The sequence below is a fragment of the Tupaia chinensis genome, unplaced genomic scaffold (genome assembly GCF_000334495.1).
Source record: "Tupaia chinensis unplaced genomic scaffold, TupChi_1.0 Scaffold000527_1, whole genome shotgun sequence".
NCBI lineage: Eukaryota > Metazoa > Chordata > Mammalia > Scandentia > Tupaiidae > Tupaia > Tupaia belangeri.
Window position 1 is genome coordinate 3,087,954 of NW_006160040.1, and position 13,017 is coordinate 3,100,970.

At 44.5% G+C, this 13,017-nt stretch overlaps 1 protein-coding gene across 1 annotated transcript in view; it reads left to right on the forward strand.

Annotated features, from left to right (window-relative positions):
* The window catches only part of SOBP (sine oculis binding protein homolog), a 191,644-nt gene that overhangs the window by 102,391 nt on the left and 76,236 nt on the right, over positions 1 to 13,017 (forward strand). The window contains exon 5 of the mRNA XM_027775100.1: positions 12,287 to 12,382. Coding sequence (XP_027630901.1) covers positions 12,287 to 12,382 — 96 coding nt within the window. The remainder of the gene's footprint in view (positions 1 to 12,286; positions 12,383 to 13,017) is intronic.

The following is a 13,017-nucleotide window of genomic DNA, read 5'->3' on the forward strand; positions in this document are numbered from 1 at the left end:
GGATCTTGGGCACGCACGCACACGCGCCCGGCATGAGTTTTAAGCCACCGGGTCTGGGACACGAACCGTGGTCGTCTACGTGGGAGTCCAGCGACATAGCCATTACGCTAACTGCTGGTTCCCAGGGAGTGTGGGAATTTTGATAACCGCAGAGATTGGGTGAGCCAGGGAATGGGGCAGACAGAAGGGGCCAGGCTGCTCACCGTGCAGACCCACACACAGTGGCTCTCAGTGCACGAGAAGGCAGAAGATGTAAAAACCCAGGTCTTATCTTTTTTTGCTTGGACTTTGATCCCAACATGTATTTTGTCACCTCTGCTTTGTGAAGGGAGGAATAACATTTTGCACCCAAATAAGAACACTTCCATCTCTAGCATGAAATGTGAAATCCTTGCCATGGATTTAGAATCTCCTTTATTATGTCAAACTGTCATATAGAAATTACTTGGGGAGAAAAGCGAACGTGCTAATTGTACTATGCAGGCAGCATAGTGGGAAATAGGATGTTGCCCATGTTCTCATCTCTGCGTAATGGCACCACCGACCAAATAAATGACTTGCCGTTTTTTAAGACATTTTTCAGTTTCTTCTTGGAGATGTAATACTAATGATAATAATTATTATTATGAGAATGATGTTAAACAGGGTGATTTCTTCTTGGAGATGTAATACTAATGATAATAAATAAAAATAATAAACAGGGTGAAATTAAAAAAAGCAAGAATTGGGACCAGCAGTTAGCGTAATGGCTATGTCGTTGAACTCCCATGTAGTTGGCCGTGTTTTGAGTCCCAGACCCGATGGCTTAAACTTGTGCCGGGTGCATGTGCGTGCATGCCCAAGATCCTGAGAGGAGAAAGGAGGAGAAGGGATTGCAGCGTGGCCATCCCCCCTGGGGGGTGGTTTCTTGCTTTCTGTCTCTCTGTCTCTCTCTGTCTTTCTGGTGAGCACATAAGCCCTATAGCAAAAACCTCTCAAAAAACAAACAAACAAAAAAAAGCCCCAAGAATTAACCAAAGTTGTCATCCAGAAGTGGATCTTAACCTGATACTCAGCTGTTGACTTCAATAGGCCTGTCCCTAAACCCCAGTCAAATTCTACTTAAATGATTATCCCCTATTTAAACATGCCACAATCCCACATTTATTACTTCCATTCATCATCTTCAGAATGGCTGAGATTTTAAATTAAGACTCCAGAGAGCATCATTTGAACAGAGGTCATTATTTATGAGGCTCCTTTGCCGCCATCTTTGAGTTTGGCTGCTCAGAGAGGCTGATTGGTCCTGGGTTTGAAAACAGGGTAATTTAGATTTTTTTTCAGCCCGATGGTGCCTACATTAAGAGGTCAAGTGGCACATGGATTGTAATTGAAGCTGTCGGGATCGCTGTCCTGTTGAGAATCACATCCGGACTTCACACTCGAAGGACCCGGGGGCAAAGCCAATGGATGTGTCACCCGTCTTCTCCTTTGTCCACATCCATGGACATAAATCACAGCATCGCCACATGTTGGTGAGAACATCGTGTGGACAGTGCACAGTGAAAGTCCGTGTTTTATTCCAGTCCTGGGCTTTCTCCTTTGTGTTCAACCTGATTTCAGACCTGTATAAACATCACTTATATTTCTTCCCAAAAAAATACTATCTTTGAGACAAATCTGACTTTGGCTACCCTTTTAAGATGCTGACTATAAAACTGTCCCAGGCCAGAGCAGTGGCCAGGTTAGAATACTCTCCTGTGGCTGTCCAGAATGATGACAGAGCGGTAAGACCAAGGCCGTATCCTTGGAGGAGAGCAAGCTCCAGGCAGGCCATGTGTACAGATCAAGGGGCTCCGGCAGGGCCAGAGTCAGGGGTGAGGGCCGAAGGCTAGGAAGGGTATGGAAATGGGCTCCTAGGCAGAGCGAGTGGAGAAGCAGCAAGACTGCCTGGAGAACAGTCCCGGAGCGTCTGCAGGCTTGCTGTGTTGATTGGTGGGGACCCAGGAATGGGGTGGACTGAGGCTTAGCATACAGTCAGTCCAGAGCAGATGGAGGCAGCCTTGCCACATCGGGATGTGGTTATGGCAGTTCCCGGTGGGAGGAATACAGGGTTAAGTTGGTCTAAGCACTGAGCCCTCATTACGAATAGCAGTTGTGACATCATGTCTTTGACAGGTATTGCTGCTGGGTTGGAATTTATAGTCCTTGACCTCAGAATTAGAAAGTAATTCAAGGATACATTCGTTTCAGTCAGTGACTCATAGCCATCCATGACCGTCCTCTCAGGGGCACGCTCTTCGAGTTTCTTCTTCCAGAAGCAGTGAGAGATGGGCACTGATTCATTGGCCTCCTCTCCCATGCTTTCTGATATCTGCCTCCCCTTTGCCAAGACCTGTACGTGTGTGACGTGACAGGTCATGATGAAGGGTGCGTTCTGGGACTGTGACACTCGTCCAGGACCGTGACCTGAGCCTCTCGCATCACGCTTTCACCCATGGAGCTAATTGGCTGTCAGCCTGCTCAGGCCGCATTATCGAACCTCTGTCTCAGTTAGGCCCTGTCGTGGAGGGTGTCGCAGATTGAGCAGAGGCTGGCCAACCGGCCTTCGGTTCTCCTCCCGCTCCTTGAACAGTCACCACAGTGCAGGCATGCCCTGGGATTCAGTCTTGCCAATTTACCCGAGGATGCTTACCGTTTTGATGAAGTGATCTGTGTTAACCAAAACCAGCATCTATGTGAGCATGCCAGAGTTCCAGGCATAAGTGAGATAATGTGAATGTCTTTTGTAGCCTGTACAGTATCATCTATGGGATTAAGAGAAGATAGTATTGCAATATTGGCGATGCTTTTAGAAACACACAAAGGAAATTACTAAAGGATTGCAATAGTTGAGTGTTCTGTAGGACATGTTTTTTTCTGACATTGAACGGTCTAGGTGTCATAATTGATGATCTGAAAGTCATAACAAGAACCACGTTAAAGAAGATGGTTTATGGGTCAATTTGATACATGTTAAGTCCTGTCTCCTTCAGGTTGGGCCAGAGACCCCATACCTACTGTTACTCACTACCTTCCTCAGTTCTTTACATTCCCACCCCCATCAGTGACACCCCCTCACCCCAGTTTGTGTTGTATTTGTTACATTAAACACCCTCCCTTCCTAATTTCTGTGGTATATTTATTCTGGGAATTCTCAACCCAAAGAATTATAAAAGCCTCCCTTAATTAATAAAATACAGTTGACCCTCTGTGTATATGAGTTTTGCATCCATTGCTTCAACCAACTGGATCAAAAATATTAGAACAAAATTTAAAAAGACCCAACAATAAACAATAATGTAAAATTTAAAATGCAGTATAACAGCTGTTTATGTAGCATTCACATTGTATTTATAAGTAAGCTAGGGAATGATTTAAAGACTAATGGAAGATATGTAATTGTTATATGCTAATGCCATGTCATTTTATATAAAGGACTTGAACCTCCATGGATTTTGATATCCAGAAGGGTCCTGGAACCAATCCTCCTTGGATACCGAGGGACAACTGTATATTTTAAATATACAGATTTAAAAATACTGGAAAAAACAGTATTTTGCGATGCACACTGGTTTACTTTTGCCACTAGCACAGGGACGGGAAACCATCCGTGTGGACTCCAGAGACAGACAACTTGGGTTTGAATCCTGATTCTACCACTTGTGAGCTGTGTGACTTTGTGTAAACTGCATAACCTCTCTGTGCCCCAGTTTTCACATATATAAAATGGGGATAATGGTAGCATTTACCTTATAAATTAGGGAGGGGTTTGCGTGTATGTGGGTATGTGTAGTAAATGAGTTAATGCACACGAGGCACTTAAAATGGTGTCTGGTGCCTAGTACGTCTAACAATATTATTAATAGTTGTTACTAATCTCTGAGAATATCCAAAGCAGTACTTGAATCTGGTTAGTGGAGTGTTTCCTAGTTCTGAGACCAGGCCATTGTTGGGGAGACATCCTGTAGACCATGAACCTCCTCATCTGGAGGAGACATTTCTGGCCTGACACGTGGGGCTGACGTCCTCTTTTAGTCCTTGCCTGTTTTGCATTTTCTTTCATTTCTCAGGTCCATCATGACGTCTGTATATAAAGATACGAGTCCAGCCTCTTCTGTCTAGTGATTTCAACTAATCTCTGAGAATATCCAAAGCAGTACTTGAATCTGGTTAGTGGAGTGTTTCCTAGTTCTGAGACCAGGCCATTGTTGGGGAGACATCCTGTAGACCATGAACCTCCTCATCTGGAGGAGACATTTCTGGCCTGACACGTGGGGGCTGACGTCCTCTTTTAGTCCTTGCCTGTTTTGCATTTTCTTTCATTTCTCAGGTCCATCATGACGTCTGTATATAAAGATACGAGTCCAGCCTCTTCTGTCTAGTGATTTCAGAGAACAGGAATAAAAGAATGACCTGCAATGCCTAGATGAGGCCAATTTTTAAGGCATTTTATAGATGCCAACTAGTAGCAAAGTGGAATCGTTTGTGTTTCCCTGCCTTTTGTTTTTTTTTCTCCAGAGTCCCTGGATAACAGATGCAAATGAACAGTGAAAAAAACGAAAAGGCAGGCAGTGGGTAGAGGAGGGAGCGGGCAGGGAGCAATCAAGGAGCCTGGCTAATCCAGTGTGGATTAAGAGGCCTGGAATACACAGATGCTGCCTGGGGCGTGATGGTGACAAGGCTTTCGCAGAGCATAGAAATGAATGGGGCTGCATCCCCCAGCTACTGGGCCTAACCTGTACACACTTCACAATAACAGTGCTTCCGAGACAAAGACACTCAGGTAACCTGACAAAGAGCAGTGTAAGCAAAAGGCCAAAGGGTCACCTGTCCAATAAAGGCCAAATAGATTTTAAAATAAAAAGTAAAACCAAGGATTTTCAGAACCACTTAGCAACCGCTCTGATGGTTCCAGACACACTTGTAATGTGCTGGGACGAGCATGATATATTCTAGCCCGTGTGGAAGCTGTATTTCAGGCTGAGGGGGAATCTGTTGCCGTAACTGTCATGCGAGCCATTAGAGCCCCCGAGGAAGGGCAGCCATTAATCAGGCCTGAGATGAGCCCCGTAGCCTCTGAGTGGCTCTGACCTGACATCATTTAAGGAGAGGCTCGTGGAGGCCATAAACATGATTCCATGCCCATTATCTTCCCGTTGCATATTTGTTACCGTTATTCTTTGAAGACTCCAAATTGCATATTAAAAATTTATGATATATATAAAGGTTTGCATGGAGTGAAAAAATAGCTGCCGCAAATAAGTCCGTCTCATCCATCAGAGGTGTATGAGCTGTCAGAGGAGCCTGAAGAGGTACAGAGAAGCCCATCTATTGTGGAGGATGGAGAATTAGAAGGAAGTTTGCTGGGAAATAGCTTCTCCTTCAGCCTACATGCTACATGCTAGTGGAAGTTTAAATCCATTTTGTTAACAGGACAAAGTAAGACAGCACCACTGCAGGCATAGCCCCATACACAGTCTCTGGCAAACAGTTGAAGGGGATGGCAAGGGATCCTCATGCAAAGATTAGTAGGAATGTGAATTGAGCAGATGCTGGAGTCCAGAGATATACATATGTCTTGGTTCCTGGAATACCTCCAGAGCAGGGAGCCTGGCGCTGGGGTGGGCATCCTCCATCCAGGAGAAAGCACTACCCAGCCTGCATGCACACACAGTGCTGCTCTCAGGCCCTGCCACTCTCTGCAGGCTGCCGCGAGTGACTTGAATGTTTGCGTAGATATTCATACAGCTCACATGAAGGGTTATGCATGCACAGAGGGAGGCAGTGCAGAGCTGAGGAAGGCGGGAGCCTCTGTCCCTGGCTGAAGGAAGAATGAAGGGTTAAATGAATCCGTTCAACATGTATCTATAGGGTTGTTTGAAATACATGGCCATGTGCTGAGCATTGTGAGGGTTTCATACGTAATCCCCAGTCTCTGGCCTCAAGGAGTTTTCAGTCTCGTAGGGGAGATAAGGCAGGATATAACCAAGCTGCGTTACCCCAAGGAGTCCCAGACTGACCCGAAGCTCTGGGGAAAGGTGAGATAGCAAGGACAGAGAACAAAGTTCCCAGTTATTTCACCTAAGCTAGGAATGGGCTTTGGAAGATGATAATTTGTTAGGCAAAGACCAGAGGACCAGTCTAAGGATTGTGGGCCGGGGTGTAGAGCAGAGAAACATATGGGCAAGAAGATTTTTGGACAAAGCCCAAACCAAGTACAAGATCTGCAGTGAGGGGCTAAGATCCTAGCGTCTAACCAAATTGGAGGGGCGGGAGTTGGGCATGAGTGCATGGCCTAGTCCAGGAAGGTCCAGGTGTGAGGGTAGGTGTGATCAGACAGTTCCAGCCATGCCCTGCTGACAGTCAGGGTTGGAGAGAATTGGGAGGCTCAGGGGCCGAACACGCAACTGCTAGAAGCTGGAGTTTAAGGCAGAATGTCCAGGGCCAGGGTTAGAGGAGAGGAGCCCCTTCATTTATGCATCCATCCACTCATCGTGGAGTCCTTCTACTCTACCAGGCACTGGACCGTGAGCTGGAGACCTGCAGGTGAATGGAGGGGAGGCAAACACACTGATGGGCTTAGTGCCGTGCAAAAGATGGCATATAACTATACACAGTGGCAGAGGGCACAGAACTTACACAAGAACCAGGAGGACGAGTTCACGGATGGCTTCCTAAAGGCACTGTTGTCTGAAGGCAGGCCTAAAGGATGCATAAGAACTTGCCAGGAGAAGTGGGTGGGGGAAGATGGAGTATGGAATCTTTTACCTTGCAAAAATGGGCGAAAGGACAGAAAACCTAGTTGAAGGGAACCAGAGTCAGTCACTCTGAGATGACAGCGACCTCATTGACTGTAAGGGAAGCAGGGAGGTAGACCAGAGACCTCCCTGTGTTAGCTCAGTAGGGGCAGGAGTGGCTGAACAAGCTCCGGGTGTCTGTCCCCTTACGGACAAAGAAACAAGAAACTCAAGGGCCGCCTTTCATGTCAAGTCCACATAAAGGCGGTATGTGAGAGTGACTGTTTATTCATCTCTGGGCTTCCGCAGAGAATGTGTGCATGCATTTGAGAAAGGAAGGACAGATCTGAAATTGGATATGAGAAAATGGAATTCCAAGAGTTTCATAAGTGCTTTTACCTTGAATTTTGAAGAAATTCTGTGATTTCTGGTTCCAAAAATTAGTTATAAGATATCAAATGAATGTTCCTATTTTTTCTCTACAAGTCATCTCTAAACTTATTCTCACAACTTGGAGATGCACTATTTTTGAGGTGCCCCAGTCTGGCAGCGACACCACATGTGTGAGCTGACATGGGCTGCATCTGCTCCAGCATGGGAGGGCTGTCTGGAAGCTCGGCAGTGCTCTCCCAGCTCCGTTCTGGAAAGAACCTCTTCTCGTCTTCCAAAGAAACCCTGGGATACAGTGGCACAGAGGTGTAAACTCCCATTGGTCACAGGGTGGTATTAACGCGAAGTCTAATGATCTTTCTGCTTAAATGGCAAAGTCAACCTTTTCATTATGCTGGAGGTATGGCACTTTTCTGGGAAAGACAAGCAGAGCTGTTCCAGAATGTCCTATGTTTCTAAAGGAGTTCCTCAGAGGAGAAAGTGTGCTGATCGTACTCGAATGTGCTTACGGAACTGAAGCTTTGGCTCAAAGGAAGAAGAGAATTCTTTGGAAGACAAATAATTTTTAAAGTTTACCATATCATAAGAATCAAAATGAAAGAGGTCAATTAGTGATGATTCACAGGGAAAAAGAGATGAATACAAAGTTTAAGCCAGAGGTTTTTGAAGAAGAGAGGCAATGAGTCCAAATGTCTCACACAATCTACTCTTTATTGAAAGACTAAACGTGGCATGGAAATGGATCCATGTGGCCAGCAGGATGGACAAATTCCCTTGCAGTTAGGCAATTAATTAAGACGAATTTTTATGTTTCTTTCTGTTATGACAGCAAAAAGTGGAGCTTTCTTATTCTAGGTCAAAAATGCACCTTTGGTCAGACAATCACATTTGTAGCAAAATGCAAAAACAAAATAGGAATCAGCAAATGGTTTAATGGTTATGTTGCTGGACTCCCATGTAGTTGACCATGGTTCGAGTCCCAGACCCAGTGGCTTAAACTCACACCGGGAACATGGGTGTGCATGCCCAAGATTCCAAGAGGAGACTGGAGGAGAAGGGATTGTGGCGTGGCCATCTCCCCGGGGGGTGATTTTTTGCCTTCTGTATCTCTGGCGAGCACACACACCCTATAGCAAAAATCTCTTAGAAAAAACAACAGAACAAGAAGACTCCCACTTGCTTTCCCCCACAGTCAGCTTAAATTTTAGTCACACTGTGGCCAGAATAAAGCCATTGAGAAGAAGATACAAGAAAGGAGTTCATTTGTTAATCATGAAGTGTCTCTACATTCCTTCTTCTGTAAGAACTTGTCACTCCAGAACAAAATCAGACATCGGCACGGCCCTCTCATCCCCACTGAACGCCAAGAGCCAGCAGTGGATAGTCCACTCTGAGACAGGCCACTAGAAGATGTGTCATTTGTAGAGAATTTAAGAATTATAATAAAACCGGCTAAAAGGCAGTCTCCTAACATTGCTGCCTTGCTCCTGTGATTCTGAACAATTTCATTGTTCACATGCTCTCCCCTACAGGGGTAGTTAGCACCCTCTGTGCCCGACTGCTTGGTAAGCCAGTGTCTGGCTCCCCGAATAGGGCAGATGCAGAATGAGGCGCTGCCTTCGATATTTGTGAGGTTATAAGACAGTCTAAAATGGCTCCACGTGTGGGGTAAGGAAGTTCTGGGGACTTGGGCTCACGTTGCCGCCAAGTTGCTGTGGAATGCTAAGAGCGCCAGTTCTTAATGGGGACCAGGCAGTGACTGGGGCTGACAATTGAAGGGTTAGAACTAGACACCATCCCTGCCATTAGGAAACTTGTAGCCTAGTAGGGAAGACAAATCACACGAGTGATTGCGTGCTTGCAACAGTATCTAAGAGCAGGCAGCCTGGAGACACTGCCTGGGTTAGAGGTTCAGAAGGCCTTTCTGAGGAAGTGGCGCAGTAATTCTCCCAAGGTCTTTTGTCATAGCAGAAACTAAGAAACAAATTGTTTGCTTCCCAGTGGCTAGTCCTGTAATCTCTTGAATCTTTGTAAGACATAGCCGTGGGGCCATGCTCTGTATCCTCCCTAGCATTGCAGTTCACACCAGTGTGCCTGGGACCTGCTTAGACAACGCCAGGGGCTCTCTTTGTACCTGTAGGCACTCTTCTTAGATAGCGGTTCTCAGCCTTGTTTGCACCTTATACTCACCTAGGAGCTTAAAACAATACAAACACAAAACTCACCCATGTCTAGGCCCCCTCTTGGGTCAATTACATCAGAATCTTGGAAAGGTGATGGTGGGGGAGAGCTAGGTACTGTGTTAGGAAAAACCACCCCGATGATTCGAATATGCAACCTGGTAGAGAGTTACTACGTTAGATGAATGCATCTCATTCCACTTAGTCCTGTAATTTAGCATACTGTATTTAAAAACTTCAGAACACAAGGGGATTACTTTGGTGAGTGGTGTGTGTGACTGCTTATGCCTGCACACACCGCACATGAGGGTGATGGTTTGGGGACTCCTCGCACTTCACACACTTCCCGTTTTCATGCATGAGGTAGAAACACAGAGATGGCGGCGGTGGAGGGGTGGGGGTGGGGTGGATTTCTTGGATGCCTGTGTCAGGTTGGGTGTCAGAGAGCAAGGCATTCCCAGTGCCATGGGAGTGGGGTACAGAGGGGAGCAGAATGAGAAGCTGCTCAATGAAGAAGCAGCTTTCTAGCTTGCTTTGTCCACCTCCCAATCTCCCCAGTCCTAGCCTCCTTTCTTTTCCACTACTGCTTCATTTACCCTATAAATGACGAGGCTTTATATGAAATCTATAGCTCTTTTGAGAAGGCACATTCAAGGCTTAGCTAATGGGATTTTTTTTTTGTCCTTTAAACACATAAAAAAACATCATGAGCACCTTACATGTAAGTGGAATGAATGTATTTTTGCCACTAATGTTGGAAATATCCTAGGCATCTGGTGTGTATGAATGTGTATACATAGTACGTGCATAATAAACATATTCCACCTTATGAATATTTATATACAAGATACATATATATTGAATATAGACATACATATGTAAATAGTAGCCCTTGTAAACTGTATGCAGAGTGTGTTTCCAAGCATATGTATCCTACTACATCAGGAATATAATAAACCTACCACCAAGTATAACATATTTTGAGGTGGCATTTTCTACAGAGTTGTTTATGGTAGGGTCTAGTTTTTCTCCATGTACTGGCTTTTTCACTGCTTAAATGTTTGTTAAGTACCAAATAAAAGTAAGGCACTGGGTGTGGCACAGTAAAGAAAATTAAATTTAAAAAAATGAAGTAGATGTGGTCTGCCTTAAGGAGACCTATACCTCACAGAGTGGCTTCAATTTCCGTTATGAAAAATGTAATATTGTCATTGCCCAACGGCATCTTACTGCTTCTTAAAGTTGTTCATACCGATGCGCTCCACTGCAGCCCCTACCAGGTGGGGTTTCGAATGGGTCGCACTTGAACTCCATTGACGTAAACCCTGATGGAGCTGCAGAGTAGTACTGAGGCAGAGAGACGCAGCAGACCTGTGCCTGGATGGCCACCCAACAGGAGCAACATGGACACTTTTTTCTCGGTCCCATGGGGTCCACTGTATAGCTGCCGTTTTATCTCACTCTGCTTTGGTAGGGGGAAGAAGGTACCATCAGAAAGCACCACCTCCCAGAGGTGTTCCTAAATCTCAAAACTGAAACCCAAGCAGAGCATTCTCTTTCCCCCACACACTTCTCATACCTCAACTCTTACTGACCAGAACATTCCGCTTCCAAATGCATCTAGTTCCCTTCCTGGATAAGTGGCTCTAGGAGCCTTTATTAAAAAACAAACAATACATTCAAAAAGGTACAAAATATGCATCGCATTCTAACATGACAGTCCCTGTGTGGCTGAGGAGCTCTGAGTGACACCCGTCAGGGCAGATTTCATCTATTGAAGGAGAAACAATACGTAAGCGTTGTCATCGCTGTGCCACCGACGTCTGCTTATTGTTGTCTCCCCCGCAATCCATACATCACAACAGGTAGTTCTCAGCTGTCCCCTCGGTGCCAGACATATATTTTATCTAAAGAGACAGCAGACAGCACTACCTGCTGCTTCCTGTGCGACTCTCCCTGTTTCTCTCCTTTTTCCTACTTCACTGGGGCTTTTAAAAATCAGCTGGCAGGGAGCCAGGAGCTCATCATTTTAATGCAGTGCAAAATGGAATATGCATAATTATATGCAAGCCATATGTGAGGGAGACAGCTCAGCTGTGAATTCCAGGAGGCCAGGGAAGAGAGAGCAGTTAGGGCTAAGATGAGCCCAGAGCAGAGCGGAGCGCAAGTGTCACCCCAATGAGTGGTTTAATGAGTGTGATGCAGACACGCCTCTTCTCACCTACCTCTCCCTTCTCTCCAACTCCAAACCAGAAACCCATGGAGATGAGAAGGAGAAAACTGTCTGCAAGCGGGATTGCTAATGGGTTCTGTTAATGTCTCCATTTAAACTTCAGCTTTCTTAATTAACAGTGTAGATCAAAATAACTAGTAACTTTTAATGCAGCTTCTTAATTAAATCTATTTTTTAACTGCATTTGATTGAAGAATCATTGTTTTTACTAGATCATCGCTCCTTTCAGATCTTTATTTAAAAATTGAGGGGAATCAGTTTATCTCTGATAGTATTACAATGCAAAATATAACTATGCAAATTGCTTTTCTTATGGCCTTGCTATTAGAAGTTTTTTTAAAGTGCATTATCTAGAGATTGCTTAAGCATGCCAAAAAGTTTAAACACGTATGTATGTCATATACTCCTAAATGTGAAATGAACAATGTGCACCGGAAGACTGACGTGGTGGTAATTTCCAACAAAATTATTTGATTTTGGTTTGCTTTTGCTTGAAATACTGCACCACAATGAATTTGCATGTTCAAACGAAACAATGTAAAGAAAAATAAATCCCAAATTTCGATATCTAAAAGGCGTACTGCGTATTTAAACAAACTTCTTAATAATGTTGTTATTTCTGGATTCCCGTTTGTTTAATGATCTGAGCTGTTATGCTTTTAGCTTTTTTTTTTTTTCTTCCATTATTTGTAAGTCCCTAAATAGGCCATTATATTTCCCTTCAGGCTAGAGATGAAGATGGACATGCTGAAAATTTCCCCCAGCAGCACTATGCTAAGGAAACTCCAAGGCTTGCCTTCAAGAATAACTGCGAACTACTTGTAAGAATAACATACTTGCAACAAGTCTAGAATGTTACTTTAGCACAGTGAAAACAGTTTTCGAAAGGGTTTGTTCATTATTACATAATTTATGAAGTATTGTAGTTTTTCTGTGTAGAGTTCTAAATGCTACTTCTGCTATCACTGAATATGAATTATAAGATCTCAAATTGTTTGCAACTCTTTTCTGATTATAGAGCTTGAATGGCCCTGTCTTTATTAGCTTGTTTTGTGTCGTAGTTTATAAGCAGCCACTTAGAGAACGGGCTAGTAAAGTTAAAAATACAGAGAAAGACAGTTGATATATGTAGCTTGGAAAAAAACAACCCCACCCCAGCCCTCCTCCTACGTCCTAATTGTACCCTATTTTAGGAGACAACATTGTAATATTTTGTTCTGCTAGGAAAGATAGAGTTGACACGCAGTACTCCCTTTAGAATTCAAGTGTTTCTCCACTCTCTCTTGCCAAACTCAGTTGTCTCTCCTATGCAGAAGGCCTCAGAGCAGTGACAGGATGCTGGGATGTTTACAAGTCGTGAGAGAGAGGATATCAGCTGTGACAGAAGCTCGGTTCCAACGCAGGGTTAATTTGCTGTTCATTTTAGCATTTACAGCGAGACAAGATGAAAAGCAAG